The sequence below is a fragment of the Phyllostomus hastatus genome, unplaced genomic scaffold (genome assembly GCF_019186645.2).
Source record: "Phyllostomus hastatus isolate PE091 unplaced genomic scaffold, TTU_PhHast_1.1 phas_scaffold_317, whole genome shotgun sequence".
Lineage (NCBI taxonomy): Eukaryota > Metazoa > Chordata > Mammalia > Chiroptera > Phyllostomidae > Phyllostomus > Phyllostomus hastatus.
In genome coordinates, this window is record NW_025334023.1 from 20,063,654 (window position 1) to 20,088,233 (window position 24,580).

At 34.9% G+C, this 24,580-nt stretch overlaps 1 protein-coding gene across 8 annotated transcripts in view; it reads left to right on the forward strand.

Moving 5' to 3' along the window:
- DCUN1D5 (defective in cullin neddylation 1 domain containing 5) overlaps nt 1-24,580 on the forward strand; it is a 68,486-nt gene that overhangs the window by 22,895 nt on the left and 21,011 nt on the right. For 2 of the 8 annotated variants that reach the window (XM_045818223.1, XM_045818224.1), the window contains exons 3-4: nt 21,205-21,275; nt 21,687-21,778. In XM_045818223.1, coding sequence (XP_045674179.1) covers nt 21,234-21,275; nt 21,687-21,778 — 134 coding nt within the window. In that variant the 5' untranslated portion in view covers nt 21,205-21,233. Of the gene's footprint in view, nt 1-14,054; nt 14,560-16,612; nt 16,705-21,204; nt 21,276-21,686; nt 21,779-24,580 lie in introns of those variants that run through there. The other 6 variants (XM_045818221.1, XM_045818222.1, XM_045818228.1 and 3 more) reach the window with 6 other exon arrangements.

Here is a 24,580-nt window from a genome sequence, read left to right on the forward strand (position 1 = left end):
TTAAAGATCAAACCCTTGTCCAAGGTATCATTAGGAAATATGTTTTCCCATATGATTGGATCCCTTTTCATTTCGATGATGTTGTCTTTAGCCGAGCAGAAGTTTTTTAATTTCATGTAGTCCCATTTCTTTTTCCTTTCCTCTATTTCCCTTGCCCTAGAGCACAGGTGGCAAACACAAGGCTTGTGGGCCGAATCCGGCCCTCCACCTTATTTTTTCCAGCCCAGCACCTTGTTTCTACCCAGTGGCAATGCTGAGCTCCTTGCCTCTAGTTAAGGAGTAGTTACATTTATACAGTCCTAAAAATACAGTTGGCCCTTTGAAGGCAACCTTGAGGCTGATGTGGCCCCACCGTGAAAATGAATTTGACACCCCTGCTTTAGAGGATGTATTGGTAAAAATATTGCTGCATGGGATATCTGAAATTTTATTGCCTGTGTTTTCCTCTATGACTTTTATGGTGTTATGACTTACAATTAAGTCTTTTATCCATCTTTAGTTTATTTTGGTGTATGGTCTAAGTTGCTGGTCTAGTTTAATTTTTTTACATGTACCTGTCCAGATCTTCCAGCACTATTTATTGAAGAGCCTATTTTTACTCCATTGGTTGCCCCTGCCCCCTTTGTCAAATATCAATTGACCATAGAGACATGAGTTTATTTCTGGGCTCTCTGTTCTGTTCCATTGATTTGTGTGTCTGTTTTTATGCCAGTACTGGACTGTTTTGATTATAGCAGCCTTGTAAGTATAGTTTGATATCAGGTATTGTGATCTCTCCTACTTTGTTCGTCTTTCTCAAGATTGTTGAGGCTATTCGCAGTCATATTTGGTTCCATATAAGTTTTTGAAATATTACCGTATTAACTGTCACAATGCCTTAGGCAAGTTTCTTTGTGTTCCTTTTCTTTTTAAAATTTATTTGGTTTTTAGAGAGAGAGGAAATGAGGGGGGCAGAGAGAGAGAGAGAGAGGGAGATATCGGTTTGTTGTTCCTTATTTGTGCATTCATTGGTTGCTTCTTATATGTACCCTAACCAGAGATCGAACCTGCCACCTTGGCTTATTGGGGCAACTGAGTAACCTAGCCAGGGTCCCCTTTCTTCTTTCTTTTTGTTCTTTCTCTTTTTTTCCTTTTCTTTCTTTCTTTCTTTCATTCAGTCATTCAGTCTCCTAGGAAATCCTTATTGAAAATCAGCTGTGTGTTACACACTGTTCTATGTGGTAACAATATCACAATGAAGAAAACAGACAAAAATCGCTGTTCTCATAAGCTTTACATATTAGTGTGGAGAGAGAGAGAGAGACAATAAATAAAATAAGAAAATTATACAGTATATTAGATGGCAATAAGTGCTGCGGAAATAATAAAGCAAGGAAAGGGGGATGAGGAGTGGGGAAGTTGATTACAATATTAAATAGAGTGGTCAGGGAAGGCCTCACTGTTATTTGAGCAAAGATTAGAAAGCTCAGTCATGTAGATATGGAGTAAAGAGGGTGATCCAGAGAGGGGAAAGAGTGAATGAAAGGTCCTGAGGCAGCACTGTGTTTGGTGTGTTCAAAGAATAGCAGGGAAGTCAGTATGTCTAGAGAGAAGCAAGCAAGAGGGAAGAGCAAGAGTGAGCAAGGAGGAAGAATAATAGGAGATAAAGTCAGAAAGGTAAATGGGAGAGTGGAGTAGGACAGATTCGGGGGCTTTGTGGGCCATTGTAAGGACTTTGGCTCTTACCTTGAATAAAATTAGGGAACCGTTAGCGGTGTTTGAGCAAAGAAATGATTGCCTCCAATTTAATATTTTAAAAGCATCTTTCTGGCTTCTATGCTGAGAATAGATTGTAGTAAGCTATGGTGGAAACAGGGAAACCAGATAGGAGGCTGTTGTCCAATTGAGAGATGATGATGGCTTAGACCAGGGTAGTAGTACTGCACCTAGTGCTAAGTGGTCAGACTTACGATGTTTTGAAAGTAGAATCAGTGGGATTTTTTGACGGATGACACCACCTAAATAGTGAGTATGTTTAGGGAAGATATCCATGTCTGATCTCTGAGGCACTAAAACACTAAAAGATTGGGGAAAGAGGAAGAACCAGCAAAGAAATCAGAGAAGACCTAGAGAATGCTGTATTCTGAAAACCAAGTAGCGCGTTGCTACAGAGGCACTTTGGGGTGAAATAAAAGGAAGGTGTGTCTGTTTATATAGAATAAATTTGAGCCTGCACAAATTTCCTGCACAACTCATTTTAGAATTTATCTACATAGTGCCTTTTATTGTTAAAGTCTTCATGTGTACCTTTTTATCTAGATAGTAAGCTTTGTACCTAGATAGTAAGCTTCTTCTGAGAACTTAATAATACACAGCTTTTTATAATGAAGCCAACAGGGGAACACTGCCAGGTTAAGAAATGTGAGGTATTTCTTTGTTCAGTTTTTGAGAGAAGTTTTCTGTTGGTGCAAATTCCAGAGATAAACATGAATGAGGAAATGCTAACTGAATAAAGAGAGAAAATTGGCTTAACTCTAGTACACTGAGCAGTTTTTGAGTACTTACTGCTAGTTACCACCCTACACTTACATTATTTCTTCCAGCTCCATACCTCCCTTATATAATGGTAAATAGTGGCATATGTATTTAATCTGAGTTATTTTTGTTTTCCAGTTCTTATATAGCAATTGGTGCTTACCTCTGAAGGATATTAATTTTCTCATCTGGCAGCAGGAGCACATAATGGCAAATGAATTTGCTAAAATAAGCCTTAAGTTATTTGTAAATACTGTATTTGATGTCTGCCACAGTGTTAAATATAGAAAATCCAATTCCTAAAAGGAACTGAGGCAAAGGGGAAATTTTTTCTAACATGTTAGCCACATGGCGTATATTTCCTTTTCTAAGTGAGTCCTCTCAGCATTTCTGTTACTGAGAACAGTATTGTTGTCACTAATTTTGGAAAATTCAGATTTGTTTAGAATGAGAAAAGCTCTGCTACACATTTAACCTGTTAGTTTATTTTCAAACATATTCTAAATGTACAATATGTCTCATGCTGCAAAATGAAGGACTCTGAAGAAGAGGAGAGCTAAAAGACTCAGAAACTGTCATAAGAAGGTTTTGCTTCTACATGGTATGAGGAATTTGATTTACAAATCTAGTACTGCTTTCTTGACTAACACCCTTAAGAAGCTTTCTGGGCCTCTGTTATTTTTATTTTTAATTGGAATAATCATGTATGCAAAACATTAGAAATTCAAAAAATTCATTTTGATTTTTGTTCCTATCTATCCATTCTTCGTTTATATGTTTGTCCCAGGTTTTAAAATTGAAGTATACTTTATGTACAATAGAGTATACAAATCTTAAATTTATAGCTTGATGAATTCTCTACATATGTATCCCCCCTTAGGTAACCATCCCCTTGGACAGAATACAGAACGTTTCCGTCACCCTGGAAAGCTCCCTCGTGCTCCCTCCCAGTAGGTATCCCCACAGGAGTAACCATTAGATTTATCTATGTCACCACACACTAGTTCTGCCTGTTCCTAAGTTTCAGATAAATGGCATAATACTCTTTTACTCAACCTTTTTTTCTGTGAGATTCATCCACGTTATTCTTTATATCAGTAGTTCATTCTTTGTCGTTACAATTTTATAGTTTAAAGTTTAACTTTTCTCACAGAAGTGAAATTTATTGAAGATATTTTGGAAAATATATAAAAGGTGAAAGTGGGGAAAAGGGAGAATAAAACTCTTTAGTGCCTCTCAGACAAATATTTCTAAGTTTTGGATTGTTTTCTTCTACTTTTGTTCTTTATGTATATATACAATTTTCCAAACTGTTATTATATATCCATTTTTTTAATCACATAACATAATAAGTATTTTTGGAGTCACCAACCAATGCCAGTTGTCTTTCTGCTTAGCCCTGGCTGAAATTACTAATGAGCTGGAATTTTCATTTATTCATTCAGTAATTCAACAAGTATTTGGTCAGCCCCTGTTGTGTGTCAAGCACTGTTCTCGTCACTGTGCTAGGTGCAAGGGATAAAATAGTGGACAAGATGGGCAAAGTCTCTGCTCATATGGAGGTTACAGTCTACCCTGGGGAAAGATGTACATTAAACAAGTAAACAAATGTTCAGGTAGCAGTAAGTGCTGTGAAGATAATACATGGATATGGAACTATAGGAACTCCCGTATACTATTGGTAGTGTGTAGATTATTAAGTGAGGTCAGAAATAAACATATACTGCCCTAAGTGGTGTTGCTCAGTTGGTTGGGTATCATCTATAAAGTGAAAGGTCCCTGGTTCAATTCCTAGTCAGGACACATGCTTGGTTTGCGGTTCAAAACCCAGTCAGAATACGTATGAGAGGTAGTGGATCTATGTTTCCCTTTCACATTGATATTTCCCTCTCATTCTTCTTCCTTTTCCCTCTCCCTAAAAATAACTACTAAAATAAATACATAAATAAATATATCCTGTGATCCGGAAATTTCACTCTTTTTCATTTACTTATAAACTAAGATGCACCTAAAAGAATGTTCATAACAGTATTGTTTTTAAAAGTCCCAAACTGGAAACACCAAAATGTCCATCAAAGGTAGAATAGAGAAATACATTGTAAAATATTCCTGCAGTGGAATACTATACAGCAACAAAAACCAGTGTACTACACTGTGAATGATTTTTAAAAGTATGTGTTGCTGGAAGAAAACAGACATAGAACACATTCTGTTTATGTAAAATTCAAAAATATGTAAAAACTAAGCTATATTATTTGGAGATATATACTTAAACAATAAAAAATATTTTTAAAAGATGAAGTGATTACCATAAAAGTCATCTAGTTGCCTCTGGGAAGAGGGAGGAAGTTGTGATTAAGAAGGAGAATGTGGGGGAAGTAGTATTAGGATGGGGAATGAGCTTCTGGGGTGCTAGAAATGTTCTGTTCCTTGACCGTAGTATACTAATGGTGAGGATTGCAAGAAGTATCACAGAGACAGTACTCTATACCTGCTCTATCTTAAAGAGAACACCAGTCTTGGAAGAATGTTTTTAAGTATAGTTTTGTGATGTTTTATACTTCCTGTAAAATTGAAAGTTCTTATAGTTACTTGATATAAGAGTTCTGTTGAGTAGTCATAATTTTCTTTAATTGCCAATATGTCTTATTGGTATTGAGGGAAAAGAAACCATGTGGCAAAGGACTTGACTGGCTCTTAGTTTCTGCACATCAGTTCTATTCACGTTTTACTGGCCTGGTAAGTCATATGGTCGGTATAACTGCAAGTGGGCAGGTAAATACCTTGTGCACAAAAGGAAAGAGAGCTCTAGACTATCTGAAGACAGTCTTAATGACTAGCATATCTTCTTATATTTTTCAAATTAAGAAAAAAATTCTACTTGGACTAAGCAAAGTAAACTGTACTTTTCCTCTGCCATAGTAACCAGTAATGTTCTACATAGTGGCTGCTCTAATGACAGAACAGAGTTCCCAGCTGATCCTTGATCACATGTAGTGCAAACAAATTAAACAGATTTTGTCTTCAACAATTGAACTGTTGCCTTCTGTGTTGCTCTGGCTTAACCTAACCCATCTAGACTGCTACAGATAGCACTTGTACTCACCCACTGCACTGTCCTATATCCAGGCCATTTCACTAATTTACATAACCTACCAGACCCTGTAGGCATGTGAGTTTGTAAAGATGCTTTACAGAATGCTGTCCTAATGCATTGCACCTGCATCAAATTATGTGATAATCCTTTGTCTAATGCAGTGCTTTTAATTATGCCTTTCAGTGTAATGAAGCATGCTAGGTTCTTAGTATAAAGTTTTTTCAAAACATATTAGTAGGTAATTTTTCCCTTTATCGTGATGGAGATTATTCTTTTAGATGCTTTGATGCTGCTTTCTTTACTCTGTTCTTGTTCTGGCTTACCTTTTATTTGCAGGAATCTTGTAACTGAATACTTTTTAATAGTATTTTTTAAAAAAATATGTAACCACTGATGTCAAGTACTAAAAGAAAGCTTTTTTAATACCTTGGCAACTATTAATAAAAGTGTTCACATAAACTTTTGAGTATTTCTATTTCTATTTCTATTTCTATTTATGTAAAATGGTTGTTGAATAACATCAGAGCTTTCTGCTTACAGCCTAGCATCTTTTTTTGGGATAAATTATATAATAAAATAACCTTACGATATCACAGCCTGTTGCCATTAGAATCGAATATCAAAAAATTGGCAGTGTCACTATATTCAACAGGGTAGCTCAGGATAAATTTAAAGGAAAAGAGGCCAAGTTACAATTCCCATTTTTCATGCATTGCCTTGGCCTCTTTGATCCCTGAAGATATCTAACAAATATGATATTTGAAAATTTACACCATTAAATATATTCACTGAAACCAATGAAAGTTATTCCTATCACGTGTCTAGTGCACTTGTCAGGAATGGGGCTATGACGTCAGTGAGTCATCTCCATGTGATGCACAGACCTTTCCATCAGGTTCAAATGTGGGTCCCCAAGGTACAACCTATAAACCAAAGATAGGTTACCTGGGCTTTCTATTGGGGAAGCTCTGGGAGCTTGATGATTGTTCAAAGTCCCACGGTTTCGTTCACGATGCAATTCCCTTAAAAACTTAGTAGGCTTTCTGATATATTTGCTTTTAGTTTCAAATTCTAAACTTCACATTCTAGTTTTTCCTATGTATAATTCTTAAGAATGATTTATTTCTTTGCTTCCTCATACAAATGCCCCTCTCCACTTAGTGGTGGCTGTCTTGAGGCTATCTGAAACAGTAGATTTGGATGGTAAAGTAAAAACCCTTAATCTGATCTTGGCAAAAAAATTGTGTCACTTCACACCGTTACTCTCCATCTACTTCAAAGAGAGTTAGAACCTCATCAGGCTCATGTTATGGTCTACCTTCTAGTTCTCGGGGGACGGGTTTACTAAGTATTTTATTGAGGTCTCCAGCTAATCAGCCTGCTAATGTGTTTTTTTGTTTTTGTTTTTTTGTTGCTGCCTGACTACTTACTTTATAGAACATATTTTAAGTTTCTGGATGACAGCATTCTCCTTTCAAAAACCAATGTTTGTATCCATGTGGTACTCATTACTGTCATTTACAAAATGTCTGAATTTCCTCTTTATTGGCACATGGGATTGTGCTTTTTTGCTCTTTTTAAAGATAAGCATGACCACTTGACTTATGATCTTTGAAATGTAAGTAGGAGTGATGTATCATGTATGCACAGCCACCTTAAAAGTCAATATGTAATCATGGTTGCATTCCACTGCTGTGATGATCATGGAAGCTGAAGTGTAAGTCATGATGAAGTCTAGTTCCCTGAGGAGCTATGGGTATAGTCTTCTGGATGGCATACCATAAATAAGCAGCAAACTTTTGTTGTAAGATATTGAGATTTTCGTGTCATTAGTTGTTTTAACATAGCTTAGTTCTGACACACAGTTACGGTATGGCAAGTGTTAACAATAAACAACCCCAAAATTTCAGTGGTTTTACATGACAGAATTTTATTTTTCCTTTCCTTCATTTCCTTCAGTTCAGCATAGTATTTGGCAGGCAATCTTCCATGTGACGATTCAGGGATCTAGACCTCTTCTATTCTGTGGCTCCACTATTTTCTAGAATGACAGGATTCTCTCCTGAGTTATTCTGAATCTGACTGATTGATTACATAGGACCTTTTTATGGCAATTCCTGATTGCAAGATAGGGTGAGAATCTGTGTCTCTGAAATATGAAATAATGACTTTTAGAACATAAGCACTTTCTGACACAGAAATCTGGAGCTTCATTGAATGAAATTTTGTTTTTTAAGTTGTGTGTGGGGCTGGCTTCATGACAGTGCAGTCTGGAGGTCTTTATGCTTAGAAGAGCCCTGCACTGGGTTTAATGGTCTTCTGCTCTCACAGATCATTAAATCATTTTTGAACAAAGACTCAGCATTTTCATTTTTCTCAGGGCCCCATAAATTATGTAGCTTGTCCTAGGTGTAAGTTTACCAGAAGGATGTGCAGATGGAAGCTTTAGCTGCATACAGAATGTGGAAGAGTTCAGTGAAAATTGAGAATTGTCTTGTTGCTTAGCCGATAGAAAACATTTTGAAAATATTTGTGTGGTTTTCTTCTCTGCACATTTTTACTCATGAACTTAATAGCCAGTATCATTTTCATTGCCTCAAGAATTGACTGTAAAATCAGAAATGAAAAACAGTTGATGTTTAGTTTTTTTTTACTTTAAAATATGCTTTGAAACCCCATGATATTAAAAAAAATGGAATTGAAAGCCAAAAATTTTGATTCTCATGAGCCATATTTACTTTAGAGACAAGAAGATTCTTGCAAATTAAAAGTACAGGCCCTGAAAGAAGCAGAGGATAGAGTTTATGCCATAACAATTGAAGATCATCTTGGCTAGGAAGGGGTTAAGAATTGGATAGGGCTCAAACTTGGCAGAGATCCCTGTGAAGCTATAGATGGAAGGAGTAGATCTGCGAGGGAACACATGGAGAAGAGCAGACTCAGCATTAAGAAACACAAAAACTGCCATTGCCAGTGACCACAGCAGTGTAGGTTCCAAGTGAATGAGACTATTTGCAGATCATTTACTGTATTTCTAGAAATCATTGCCTATGCTGTAGTCATGTGAACTGATCTGCTTTGTGCTGAATAGTGAGGGACTTCAGTAACTGCCCACATGTCACCTATGGATTTTTCTAAAGAAGTGTTGCTTAACTATGGCCTAAGAATTTGCTGAGTCCCATTCAGACTGCCCTGTGTAGACCACCCTATTTTCAATGGTTGAGAACTTGGTTAAGATCCCTACAAATATAGACAGGGTCATTGACATTCAGTAAAGGTGGTGATGATTTGAAGGGAAAGACCCATTAGCAGAATTTGGGTGGAAATGGACCAATTACATGTCCCCTTTGCAATCCCATCCTTTGATTCTGTGAATAGCCTTAAACAAATCCCCTTTCTAGACTAGAAGGACTTAATTTTTATAGGGTATAACTCAAGGACTCCAGCTGATAAGTAATTATGTGCCCCTTAGCAGTTTTGACAACACAGTCACATTTGTTCTTATTTTTTCAACAATGCCATGCTACCGTGTCTAGATAAGGCATATATTTTACTATACAGATGGTAAAAAACTGAGTCGCATGGTAAGTGTTTTATTCAAGGTTGCAAAACTTAAAAAGGCAAATCCATCAGTCCAGTGATGGTCCTCATTTTAAGAAACTAACTCCACAATGCCATCTTTCCCGTATTGTTTTGGAAAGTGGGACCACCACCCAACTAAGCTTAAAACTATGAAAATGTTTATAAGAACATACCTAAACACAACCTGCCTGTACTCATTTTTGGTCTTCTCTACCACTCATCCAAAAAGAGAGTTCTCTGCAGCAGCTCATCAACACAATGCATTCTCTTCCAGTAGTAATTTGATTTGGTGAACTATTTTTCTTCATTTGGGGTACATATTCATATACTGGAAAGCAAATCAGGTGCCCAGCACTAACTCCCCCCTGAAAATTAATTCTTAGTACTTCTGGCAAAGTTTCCAATTGAAAGTGCTTTGCTTTTGACCACTTGATAGACAAGACAGTGCTTTCTACCAGTGATCCCACATCCAGAATTTTATGAATACTAAGGTAGCTTTCTTGAATTATTGGCCTCTTTCTTCCTGCACTCTACTATTTTTAAATTTTTATTTCTGTTCACTTGGACTTATTAAAAGTAAACTGTATTTTAGAAGAATTTTAGTTTTACAGAAAAGTTGCAGTGATAATACAGAAAGTTCCCATATATTTCATGCCTAGCTTCCTCTATTATTAACATCTTATATTAGCATGGTACATTCTTCACAATTAATGAACCAATATTGATGATAAAGGGTGATTATGAAGATGATGATGATTTACACCATTTATGTAGGAGTGGTAAGGTTCTAGAAGAACAAGTGGGTTGAGAGATATCATTGCGACCATCTTTGGAAAAACAATGTGTCAATGTGAGGTATAAGCAGATATGAATCTTCTGGTTTTCCCTACTGCCCCTTTAAAACTACTCTGTGAATTCACTGGATCTTGAATTAAATTGCATTCTAATCCCATATCTTTTTAGTGCCTCTCTCTCTGCAGGAGAATTATACATTCCTGTCCTGAGGAACTCGGGTGTATGATTTAAACAAAAGTGATATTTTGTCATTTCAGGACAGAACCTTTAACAGCCAGCATAGGGCTCACCATATTTTCCTTTCCCTTCATCATGGTAACAAGTAATGTTACAGAGAGTGGCCACTCCCTCAGCCTGGGTACCAGAGTGAAACAGAGCCACAGTCAGGCTACAATAGATGTGCTCTAGCATACTGCTTAGGATGTAAGGGGTACATAGCATGTGTTACATGGTTCTGAACTCTTGGGCCTCTCTAAAACACTAGGAGTTTCAATGATCAGAAACAGAAGGTCTTATTTTAACATCCCTTTTTTACTGTTCTACTAAGAGTTGTCTTTCTCAGGGTTTACATGTATGGAAATATTTTACAAAATTTTGACCTACAGGGTTGTTTTGAAAATCAATGTTAATGTATGGACAGGGACATATCTGTATAAATTTAGGACCACAAGAATGTGGCATATCATAAATCACTGAATTTCTGTGTTCCTTGATTTTCTGGCAAGTGGAAATGCCCTATTTTAAAGAGGTGTTAAAATATGAAGTATGTATGGACTATATCAATCAACACATTTTAGGGCACTATATTTGGCCGCTTTGATACAGATACTACTATTTTAAGGGATCTTTTTCATAGCTTCATGCTGTAGCCCCCAATGCTAAGGGACGCATGTATAACCAACATGTCAAATAGATGACAAAACTGTGGCTCAGTCTCAGTCCTTCTGCCTTCTACCCTGTTTGGCATAAATATATACCTGCTGCCGTTATAGATGGATATTATTTAATCACTTTTTCTACATCCTTCTCTGTAACAGTAGGATAAGATGAAGGATAAAGGAAGTTATGTGTCTTACCTAAAATCATTGAGAATCTGAAACCAGAACAAGGTAAATGCTTCATCTCTCCCTTTCCTTCTCATTACTTTTCTTTTTTTTTTTTCTTTCCATTTCAACAAGGAACTGCAATACTGTCATAGTTTTTTTCTCCATTATAGGTGTTCGCTTGGTGGAAAATAATGTACTTTCAGTGTGTTCATGAGCAGCAGATAAGATTAACACTATATAACTAGGCATTTCTGTACTGCTCACAGGAGGTGATGTTTCTGTGAGAATAATTGGGATAATAGAATGCTCCATTTTTAGCGAATGGTGGTGGCAGTAAGTATTCACCAGAGAAAGCAGTAAGAAAATGATCTACATGACTCTGGAAATCACCATCCCTTTATTATTGTTAATAAGCATAGATGATTGACCCTATTCTTTGTTCAGAAAGTTCTCTCAAATGCAAGTGGGCTGTATATACTTCCCCCTCCAGACTGTGAACTTCATGAATGCAGGTTTCATGCCTGCCTTTTGTATCCCTAAACAAAAAGTTTAAACAAAAAGTTTTGTATCCCTAAAAACAAAGTTTATTTTAAGTGATCATTAAATATTATTTGAATAACAGACTAAAGGGATGAATGCCATACATAGACCCAGCCTTTTACCTTTTTTCCAGAGAATTTTATACATGCAAGTAGGCTCTTGTCCTACTTGCAGTCACTGCATTCAGTTACTGCATTCAGTCACTGCATTCAGCTGAATCTCCAGAATCTTTGTGTGTGTAGGGTCATCTGTTTTATCTCTGGAAGTGGTTCCTTATGGTCTGGTGGTCTATGAACTAAGAAAGAATTAATTATCTGATCTCCACTTTCATATAATTGATAGTAGAGAAGGGACATGATAACCACCGTGATAAATAGGAATACTTATTCCTATTTAGAAAAGACTAGAAGGTACACAAAAGTCAATTGGGCCATAGCAATGCTGGTATCGTGCTACACAGGCATTATAAAGGATCCTTACCCTTTGATTCAGTCTTAATTCTGCTCTCTGGAAGGATATCCCTTGAACATTGTCCTTTGAGGTCTTTGTCTTGGTCATTTAGATCTCATTCCATTTCTTTGTTCTGTTTGTGAAAAGGGATATTTAGCTTTTATAGCTCACTTCTTGAAGAACTAAGCCTTGTTATTTCTAATACTGCCATATTATTTTATGTTTTATTTTGGTTTGCACTTTTTATATCAATTTTACTGAGGAATAATGTATAATAAGGGCAGGTATTATAGTTCAGGTCAATGAGCTTTGACAAGTATATACACCACCTCAGTCAAGACATAGAATATGTCTTTTATCCAAAATAGTCCCTGTGTCTCTTTGAGTCTTTGCTCTCAATTACCACCCCATCCCAGTCCCTAAGCATCGCTGATATGCTGTCCTAAACATAACTTTGTCCTAGAATTTCATCAACTATTCAGCTAGTGTTCAAATTTCTAATTGTCATATCAATGTCATAATGTTCAGATTGTTTGGTTCAAGATTCAAATAAGAATCACATATGGAAAATGACTGCTGGAAAATTTCTTTCTCTTTCTACCATATTTTGCTGTGTATAATACGCACATTTTTGCCCAAATTTTTGAGGGAAACGAGTGTGCCAATTCCATATCGATATGAATGTTTTTCATTCTTTTATGCTTATGCATGAAAAGTGTAACTCCTTTATAATTCTTTTAAAATACAAAAATTTACAGTTCTTTTATAAAACAAAAAACAAGTATCTAAATGTAAATAAATAAGAAATTGAATTAAAAAATTAAAACTAAAGACTTTTTTACTGAAAGTTTAGGCCAAAACCATGGGTACGTATTATATATGGTGGGGGCACATTGTACATGGTAAAATACTGTAATTTGTTGCATAATCTGGTCATTTTTCTTGAAGATTTTCTGACAGTCTAGATCTTGCTGATTGCATTGAGTGTTAACATGTTCCTTTGTCCATATTTACAATAGCTGGGTTTTTTTTAAAGACTTGATCTTATTCAGATTTGACATTTTGGCCTCATGTATTTTTGAGTTTGTCTTTTAGAGCATTCAGAAACAACATTCTTTTGGTGGTAACAGATTACTGCAGAAGCAAAATAGTGAGTTTAATGGCTCATGCAATGATATTTTCAGGGCATATCGTGGATTCAGGCCCTATATCATAAAATCATGTATCACTTTTTTCTCCCTTTCTGCTTGATTCTGGTCTCATCTGTTTTGGTTCCATTCTCTTGACTCTTCTCAGGTTCAAGTCCATAGGAAATAAGTTGCTTTCTGGTGGTTCAGTTTCATGTCACTGGCACTGACTGATCCACCTGGTTTAGGTCACATGTCCATGTGAACTAATTAACGGCACTAAGGAAATAGGGAATTGTGATTGGACAAGTGAGAGCGCCAAGGTGGAGGTGGTCTAACTAGAACCACATGGACTATTTGTTACTGAATTTAAAGAAACTTTTCATCCTCTACAATCATACTTTGGTTTACAGATACAAACTTAAACATTGACTAAAGCAACCTTCTACTATATAATCTTTACATGCAGCAACCTTTATTTATAAAAAAAAATACTTTCACTGAAGTGAAGGAGTGATTACAAATGTTTTGGGTAATAGAGCTTGAAGGAAGATCCCTTAGAAACGTTCCCAACATTTCTTTTTACTAGGTCAGTGGCCACCTACTGTCTCTTGTCTGAGAGGTCAGGAATGGTAAAGCTAAGTTGTAATAAGGGAAAGAGTTCAGGGACAACGAAGAATGGGTGTGAGGGTGGAGGGCTGATCTTGGCGCATAAAGAAAATGTGCATTTTTAAGGGGTGGGTGACCCCTTTCCAGAGGCTACCTCACGTTAGCTTCTGGAAAAGCTCAGAAGTTTAACTTGGTTTACTGTACCAAGTTGTTAAGGCGAACTTTAGACTATTAGTGGTTACCAACAAACGCGGTCAAATGGCCAACAAAATCCGATTTCTCCACTCCTGGCAGGTACACAGCATCCTCCTGTCTGGGAGCCAGCTAGTAGGTTGCAACCAGAGCCACGCCCCTCCCTGCGACCAACTCCGCATTGTGTCACTTCCGGCCCTTGGCTGGGTGCATCCGGGTCAGACTGCGCCTGTAGCTCTCGGAGTGCGGTGGAGGTTTCGCGCTGTCCGCTTTCTCCCTTCCCTGTGTGACCAAGCCGCAGTGTCCACCGGGGAGAAGTGACCCACTCTGCCCAGGAGAGAGAAAGACGAGGAGACCTAGGATCGTCGGACGCCGGGCTGGGCCGCTGTGGTACGGGCTGGAGACTTTGCTCCTACGCTTGCTGCTGTCTCTGTGAACCGGGTGCCAGCACTGAGGAGTCTTCAGGGGACAGTAACTCCCTTCCCCGGCTGCCCTGCCCGCCCTGCTGGGGAGGGCGGAAGATGCCGGTGAAGAAGAAGAGAAAATCCTCTGGGGTGGCATCAGCAGTGGCGGAAGACGGAGGCCTCAAAAAGTGTAAAATCTCCAGGTACCTCCTTCCCCCACCCTTCAATCTTTCCTCTATTGCTGGGTGGCTAGAGGAGAATGAGGTGGGCTGGGTCTTAGAGGCTTGAGCTGGGGAGAGGTGACTGCCCCGCACCCGTAATAAAGCTAAATGGTAGACGAAGAACACCGTGAGGAGTGTCTGCGTCGGACTACACCTCGTGTTCGGTGCGTGTGCTCTGTGCGTGCGCCTGTGGAGGGACGAGCCCAGTCTCCTCGCCTTAGAGTCTCCGTGCCCTGGAGTCTGGAGGATGGGGAAACTGGGATGCGTACGTAAATTGCGCTTTCCCCTTACCCTACTCCCTTAACCCCTCCTCCACCTTCTTTCCAAACCGAGCCACAGAAGGGGGTCACTTTTAAAATTTCTTCGTAGAGTGTGGAAGAGGAGCAGGACGTGAGATATCTTGACCTGACAGCTTCCATGGGAATGATAGAAAGGAAAGCGTCGCATGTTGTAATTGGCTCCAGACTTAGTAGTCTAACCTGGAGGATCCAGTGTTTTAAATTTCAGGAGCCCATTTTCTGGAAGTATAGTGCCTCCAACTTGCTCCATGTCCCTATGTGCCGAATTGGGAAGGCCCTCCATGCGTTTAATTTTCTAGTATTCAGAATACTGTTAGCTCTCAACGTAAATATTAATAATTGAGAGCTATTGTACTCTGTCCTCTTGGAGAAAAAGAAAACAAAGCAGAGCTCTAGATAGAGTTCTTCGATCCCATTGTAGCATGTCATTGAGGCCTTACAGCAACACTGTGTGCTGCAAAGAATTATTGCAATTTAGGTGTAAGAAGTGGATTTTTGAAATCTCCTATAGAGTGTCTTCGACTGTATCTGTGGTTGGCACTTGGTATGACAACTTCAGATTTGGTATACCAAAACTTCAGATTTATTTCTTAATAAATTAAAAGAAGACTGTAGCCAGCGTTATAAAGGGGAGATAATGCTAGAACTCGCCTTAAAGATCTGCTTAAAATGTGAGGAAGGTAACTTCTTTAGTCTGCATCTTCATGTTTGTAATTGATTCGGGTTTGTTTGTTTTTTTCCCCATTCATTATACTGTTTGGGAAGACAGCCTAAATATATTTCTAGAACTTGATAAGGTTACTCCACTATCTCAAAATATTGTGAAACATGCAGATAAGTTTTGTATTATTTTAGATACCTTCAGCATATAATGTATCAAAATTATTTAAATTAAACACTTTAAAAATAGTTGAGCAGTCAGAACTCAGGTGATACTTTGCTATCAACTTAAACTTTTAAATGTGGTACCCTTATTTTACATTGCATTACTCAATTGCAGAAGTTACAGCATTTCTATGTTGTGATATAGTGCAACTATTTCAGGTCCTGGAGAAAAGATTCTCTGAAGTTCATTATATCCTAAAGGCAACTTTTCAGCTTTAAATCGCTTTATGGAAAAGATAAATAGAATTGGATTAAAGACCTTGGCCCAATTATTTGTACTGTTATCTTTTAGGGGGTTGTTGTTTTTTAATTGGTGGAATTTAATTATACCCTTAGGTCTTAAATCATCTTTTACCATTAAATAGCTATTTAATCTTGGTAGATGATAAACAACCCTAAATATGTAGTTTTACTTTGAAATATTGACAGATTATTAAAATATACTTTGCAAGATTTTGTTTTCAAACATATGTCTATTGTATACAAGTATAAATTACATGGGATTCAGAAGAATCATTGTAAAGATTTATAACTTTCCCAGCTACCAGACTCTGCACTGAAACCATTAGGTTAGACTTCTGTGTGGTCTTTTGAAATGTGGGAAAATAATTTTTGTTGCTATATTTAGAATTTGATAGTGAGCAAAGTAGAATTTGGGTTTTGTTAGCTACAAGTTTTTTATGTGTAGACTACTGTATTAAATTGCAAATATTTAACTCCACTATTTTCCCCATAACACAAGCTGTTAAAAAAAAACTTGGTTTAGTTTGAATTGACATAGTTCATGTTGAACTTAGATTTTCACTAAAAGTTGAGACAATAAATTCTTAGGCATTTGTGTGTTTTCTAAGCTATTGCAGATCCCAACCCCCTGCTAGACTAATAAGTGGAGAGGAACATTTTTCAAGCAAGAAGTGCCTGGCTTGGTTTTATGAGTATGCAGGTAATGAAAATAATATAAGAAGATATCAGTCACATGCTTTCAAACTTTTTTTTTGGTTCATTTATTTAACAGATTATTTATTTCAGCCTTCTGTGTGTTAGTGCTGTGCACTGGGATCAGGGTCAAGACTAAGGATTGTGGGTAGGCTAAGAATTTGGTGCCATTTTAGGCTTGGTCTTTAAATATATAATTCAGTGTATATTTAGTGAGAGGGGTGAAACTCATTTACTATTAATACAATTTGTAAACAGACAGATTCACTTCTTGGTTTACTTACATTCATTGGCTAAAGTAGAGGTGGTATTCTGTAAAACATAAAGTATGTGATAAAACATTTTATACTATACATAGTCCTTTTTTTTCTTTTCAATATTCTTTTGAAATTTTTTGAACCAGAAATTGACTTTTTCTGAAACTTGGGAGGCATTGTAAAAGATTTAAAACTCAGGCATATCATCACATAACACATCTTTTAATAATTGCTATTTAGGCACTATTATGAGAGATATAATAAATAAAAAATAAATGGATACTAATACAGTGTGATAAATAATGTATTAGGACAATGCACTATGAAATTTCCTGGGAGAACTATGTAACCCAGCCTTGAAAGTATCAGGGACAGCTTCCTGAAGAAGCTAACAAACTAAATCCTGTAAGTGGTATATGTAAGTAAAGCTTTTGGCCTAGGGTGGAGGTGAAAATCAAAGTCAAGGATGAAACTGAAGTGTTAAGCAAATAATATGAAAAAGAACGTTTGTTTCCCATTTATTAGTAATGTCTTCATAAGCATATATGAAATTTTCCCCCATTGCAATGCTTTTGGTCTCACTGATTTTAAAAGCTCTTTTTTCTCATCTTGTTTCTTTTCTTTTACCTCTTTTTTCCCCTCTTGTGTCATCATTCTAAGTGTTTGTTTAAAATAAAACAGTGTATATGCAGTCATTGTATTATATGTAGTGTAATCAAGTTAAGGCTTCAAGTGTACTCTGAACTTGAAATGTAAGTTTAGGCTAACCGTAAGGCTATGGAGGGAGATGGGGCAATATCTTCACTGTTGGGATTCCAAAAGTATAATTTAAAATTTGTTTAGTAACAGAACAGATTCTTTCTAGACCAGAAAAACTGCTATTACTGGCATCCCAAGACAACCACTAACCCAAATTAAATAAAGGGAATTCATTTTATTATTGACCTCCCTTTAAAATGTTGACCCATTATTCAGAATGCCCATTTTATTGTAATGCATGATGTAGAATCAAAAGGTGGCTTATGTTATTTTACTTATAAAGGTCACTAGATATCATAAATTTAGTCTTTTTTTCCCCCATTTATGCTTACTTGCTTTACCTCTCCTAGGGGACTTTCCTGGCTAGCGTAATATTATAATTAGTTAAACAATTGTTTCCTGTACTAGCATTTTTGTAGTAGCTAGCATAATAATTGCTATCTTTATTTTAAAACTATGTTAATTATATAACTTTTTCCTAATGACCATTCTGTTAAGTAAAGAGTGTTATCCCTGTTCCATAGATGAGAAAAGTGATGTTTAGATTAAGTAATTTGCTTAAGATAACACATGCAAAGCATGTATCACAGTACCTAGTATATAATCAGAATTCAGTAACTGTTAGCTATTATTAAAAGAGTAACAATATCATATCATCAGATTTACTGATTGTATATGTTTGCAATACTGTTTCAGAATTACCAGTGTAGCTCCTATGTAGCTCATGTTGAAGATGCTGTGTCATTCATGTAGTTTAGTTTTTTTCCTGATCATCTGCAATGGCTGTCATGGTTTTAGGCTCAATGGTCATAGCTGAGAACATTTCTTTATGGTTACTAAAAATTACTTTTCTGATTTTTTTGTTTGAAAACATTTTACCAGTAACCTTGTTAATATATTAATAAGTCATATGTGATAAGTCTAATGGTTTGTCATTTAACAAGACCTTTCATCTTGACTGATATTTAAATTAGCAAAGATTTGGTAATATGCTGGGCCTATTACTGAACAAAAACATGGAAAATGAAAGGTACTTTGAAAGTTTTGTAAAGAATCAAAAATAGGGATAGAATTGCAGCACTAATAAAGTATCCAGCTGGTAAACTAAATCATTTTCATAGCTTCTTCAATTGATTGGAAACCTGTTTTTGTCTAAAAGTTAGTTAAATTCAGCTCCCTGGTAGTAGTTTATTGGAAGAGTATGTTTTAAGAAGAACCAGTAACATGCAATCTAGGAAAAGAACATTGGTATAAACCTTGTTTTAGATTTAGATCTGTTAGTATTTGCATTACTTTGGGAAAGTCACTTAACATTTACAGAGAGTTCTTATATGTATATTATATATGTTATATGTTTTAGTATATTATATATTTTAGTATATATTTTAACTTGGTTTTAGTCTAATTTGATCACTAATCTCACAGTATCTAGAGAGGCTATAACAGTAACTGGTATTTCTGGACATACTTTCCAGCTTTCTCTTCTAATTACTAATGATGGCAGCTTCAAGGGCAAGTCAACTTACTGAGTAGAAAAATTCAGAATATATTCCTTTTGTGCCTTTAAAAAACCTTTGTTCTATTAATTTTTTTATCTGATGTCAATTTCATCCAAACCACATATAACATTAAAGATACATATTCAGATATATTTTAATAGCATTATTATACATGTGTGCTTTTTAAATTACTTAACACATTCTCATTTAAAAAGAAAAAATCCTCCAGGTGTATATTGGGAAGTGAAAGCTTTCTATAATTGTCACCCCTTCCCCTTTTAATGCCTCTTTGTGTAAATAAGTGCAGTACTTACTTAAACCAACAAATTTAAAATGGGTTTTGGTTCATACCACATTGTCTTAGCAGCCTGGATCTCATTTGAAACTTTAAGATTATATTGGTCACATACTGGCTGGCTACCTTCTTCTATTAAGAAAAACCTTGAGGACATTAACTTCATGTTGCACTTGTGAACTAATGATAGTGATATAAAATGCCACCAGAGCAGCTTTGGTTTAGTCTATAATTTATAAAGTTGGAGTAGTTTTAGTCCTTGAGAAAGGAAAACAAATTTGACTTGGCTAATTTAACAATAATATTTCAAAACTATATTCAAAGCCAAGTGTGATAAACATATTTCTATTACATTTCATGCTGATTTTGTCTTTTTAAATTGAGATATAACATTAGTTTCAGTTACACAACATAATTGAATCATTTAATTCAATCATATGTGAATCATAATTGAATCACAACATATATTGAATCATTAATTCAATATATGTATATATTGGAAACTGATCACCAAAATAATTCTAGTTAACATCTATCACCTCATACAGTTACAAAAACATTTTTTTATGATGAGATCTTCTAAGATCTACATTTTTAGTGACTTTCAAGTTCAATACAGTATTATTAACTATAGTGACTTTACTATACATTATATCCCAGGACTTACGTAACCGGAAGCTTGGACCTTTGACTACCGTCACCCATTTTGTCTACCCTGCACTCCCACCTCTGGCAACCACCAATCTGTTCTCTGTATTTATGAGTTCAGTTTTTGGGGTTGTGGGTTTTTTGGTTTTTTTTTAGTGTATAGTTCACATATAAATTTATCATTCATACGGTATTTGTCTTTTGCTCTCTGACTTACTTCACTTAGCATAATGCCCTCACGGTCCATCTATGTTGCCACAAATTTGTTTTAATCTTACCTGGTCACAAAAAGAACCTAGCAATAATGTAATTGCTGTATTTCTGGATATATGATAACAAAATATATGAGAATTGGTGCATTGACTTACATTTAGTATTACTGAGAGAGAAAAATAAGAAACAGGTATTGTTAATTTTTGGACAAATGATAGCCAAGTTAACTGAAGGATTAAACATTTGTTTCTACATTGAAGTGACATAATTAATGCTTTACTGTCTATTTGAGATCCAAGATGATAAGGAAACTATGTCATTCTAGAATTAGAATATAGTAATTTCCTTAAGGCATCATTTTTATAATATGTATATCTTTTTATCAAAGTTTTTATTTGGGTATATTCAAAAGGGTAATGGATGGCCTTCTGTTTTAATAATTAAAAAGATATTCTCTGATTATTATCTTAAATTGTGTATCTGTACTGGCACATTCTAGTGGAGTAAGAAGTTCAAACTTTCTTAGGTTTCTTTATGCATTGACAAAATTTTCATTAAAGAAGGCTCTCTCAGTTAATATTTTACAATGGATATTAGAGCTGCTTCATTTTTTATTTCCTTAATTTTATTTTATAATGAAGTATTTAAAGAACATTTCAAAAGTTTTAAATTTTAATTTTTATAGCAAATATTATAAAAAATATGTCAAAATTCAAATTTAGTTATATATGGAAATGTTATGGTATATTCATAGATACCTTTAGCACAATGGCTTATGTTTTATATTGATATTAAATTACAGCAATAAAATATATAAATTATTTTTGTCTTTGAAGGTCCTGATGAAGTTGTAGGGCCAGAAGGAATGGAAAAATTTTGTGAAGACATTGGTGTTGAACCTGAAAATGTATGTTTTATTTCTGAGTAGAATGGGATACAAGTGGGGTATAGCACATTCATAAATTTCTAAAAATTGAGACACTTTAATTTTATATGAAGATTTTGTGTCTTCACATCTGTCATTGTAGATTTTTATTTAGGATACTTTCAATCAATTTAAATTGGTCATGAGCTCTCTTGATAGAAGTATCATTTGTAATAGAGTTGACGGTGATTCTATCTTCAGAAACTGTTAGAACTTTTTACTTTTAAGAAATTTACTCATCTAAATTTCTTTATAGTTAATAATTCCAAAGGTTGTTTTCTTTACTATTTGGAAGATATAAATAGTTGTATTAAAATGCTCTCCATGATAAATATAGACATGATTATCTCTATGCTGACTTTTCCCCTATCCTTTATGTTCTGTTCTTTCCAGATTATTATGTTAGTTTTAGCGTGGAAATTGGAGGCTGAAAGCATGGGATTTTTTACCAAGGAAGAATGGTTAAAGGGAATGACTTCATTACAGTAAGATATTTTTTTAAAAAACAAATATGATGGGCTGTTTGAAGATCTTAATATTTTGTGCTTTGTAATTTTCAGGAGTAAGGTTTCATTTCATATAATCAAATTGACAGAATTCATATTTTGGTTTGACAAAATGAACAGTTACCCCATTTTTCATATTGTCTAAGAAAGAACCTCAGTACAGTCCTATTAAAATTTATTGACTCTTTTGGTGGATGAATTAGAGGTCCATGATGAATGTTTTTTTTGCTCACAGGTCATTTGGGCAATAAAGGATTTTCTCCTTTGAATATAGAATTCTAATATGTAAAGAGTTTTGGGAGGGCAGTGCTAAACTTTGGGGTTTCCTCTGTCTCCTCTTAAATTTTATACTTGATCTAAAAATGAAATTTGGAGATAGAGTTGTATGGCACTTTCATTAATTCTTTTTGGCCAAATAAATCTCATAAAGAACAAAAGTAATGCTGTATGGCTCCTCTGCAACTTATAGCTATTTTACAGTAGTATTAGCATGCTTATATACTTTCATAAGCAATAGAATTGCTTCTGTATAAAAATAATTTGATTTTGGCTTTCCAGATTAAAGTAGGCTTAGTTTCAGAATCAGTTAGTAATACATGTAATTTTTTATTGTGCTTCCAGTGTTCATGCAGGATGTTACTAATTATCAACATCCTAAAATAGAGGGATCATTAATTTATAATATTTTTGATCCCCAAACTGAGCATTTATTAGCCACATAGTTTCCTGTTCTGAGTATGCTTTTATTAACACATTTAACTATTCTTTACTCCTTTTTGCTTGTCTTTAAATTTCAAAGTACTTGATTATTTTCAAGTATATTTGTTCATATAAAACTTAAATTTTCCCATTTGAATTTTTAGTGTCTAATGTTTTGTAATTCTCCTATTTTAACCAGCATTAATATACTGATTAGGTAAAAACCTTGCTCATGTGTAACCAAATAATAATTTCTAGAACAGAATATAAAATTAACCCTCGCACTTTCATTATGTGTAGGTGAGATAATGCATCTGAGATTCAGAGAGGTGAAGAAAATATTTGCTGAAGTTTACATAGCTCCTTTATGGCAGAGCCGGGACCTAGAATTTAAATTGCATGTTGCATGATTACCGGTCTACCATACTGTACTTTCATTTGTACATTCATTTGTATTGGTGTTAGCATTCTTTATAAAACAGAAAGCCATTATTAACTTTTTAAATCATAGTATTTATCGCCAAGACTGAATTTTGTCATTTATCAAGGTGTCGTAAAATACTGTATTAAAATAATGTTGATTCTGAAATTTTTTGCCTATTTCCCACCTTTAATTTACTTTATGGAGAAAGATAAAATACATATACAAAAAAGAATATGCAAAGAATATAAACTAGTTTTCACATAGCTCAGGCCTGTTCTATTGAAATGTGTATCAGTTTTAATACGGCTTATTTAGCATTATAACTGCTTTTTGTAGTACTGTTAACTGCTTTTATTGTAGATTTTTAAAAATATTCCAACTAACAAGTCTTGGTATATTTTTAAAACAAATAGTTTTTAATTTATGTTTTTTGCATAACATTATATATCAACTTTGTATAACAGAAATGTGTGAACATAAATTATTTCTAATATTTATCCTGAGTAATTACTGGCATATGGCCTTGGGTCTAAGGATAAAAATTGACTAACCCATGAACATATTTTTATTAGCACATCTTTCCTATAGGCAGTTCACAAGCTAACAAAATACGAACATTTGTATGGCATTTAAAATTGAGTTAGAGGTTTCTGTTTCATTCATTTATTATTTCCTCTCCATCTGCATAGAACTCTTTGTCATATAACCTTAAAGTTACTCAAATTAGGCAGGCATACTTGACTGCAAAAATAATTGTTTTTCCCCATGATCTAGATTGCTATGTAAAGTATAGTTGATCCTTGGAACAACCCAGGGGTTAGGTAGTCAAAAATCTGTGAATAACTTTCGACTCCCCAAAACCTTTATTAGTCTACTTTTGACTAAAGCCTTTTTGATAAACAGTAGATCAATTCATATTTTGTCAGTTTTACTTATTACATCCTGTATTCTTACAATAAAGTAAGCTACATAAAAATGTTATAAAAATTATAAGGAAGAGAAAATACATTTACTGTACATTACTCTATACCATATGCTTTGTCATTGATTTACAAGGTGAATTGTCTGTCACTACCTACATCAATATTGTCTTATATGATACAAAACACTGTGGTTGTTCCATGTATTACACTAGATATCAAAAATGAAAAGATAATGGGAAAAAGAAATTCATACTTACAGGTATAATAATTTATGCATTGATAACACAGAAGCAGCATTATGATTGCTTTATGGTAGCCAATATAATCTGTGTAATTACTTCACAGTAGTAAGTAAATCTCCAAAAAGGGTTCCAGCATATTTATTGAAAAAATACGCATCTGAGTGGACCTGCACAGTTGAAGTCCATATTTTTCATCGGTCAATTGACTAAATCTTACTATGCTCTGAATCTTGTTTTTTTAAAAAAGAAGCTTGCTAGGAATAAAGTAGTTTAAAATTTAAAAGTAAGAAAGACAAAGGAATCTATGTAAGTTTAAAGTTTTAAATTTATAGATGTCTAGTATGTTTGGTTTTATATAGTAATTATAAAATGTAAAACTTCACAGACTCGATTCCATTTATAGATTTTTCATAATTTTAGTAATTAACCTAGGCATAGTTATTTGATGGTTCCTAAATTATCTGACTGTAGTTGTCATTGTTTCAAATTAATT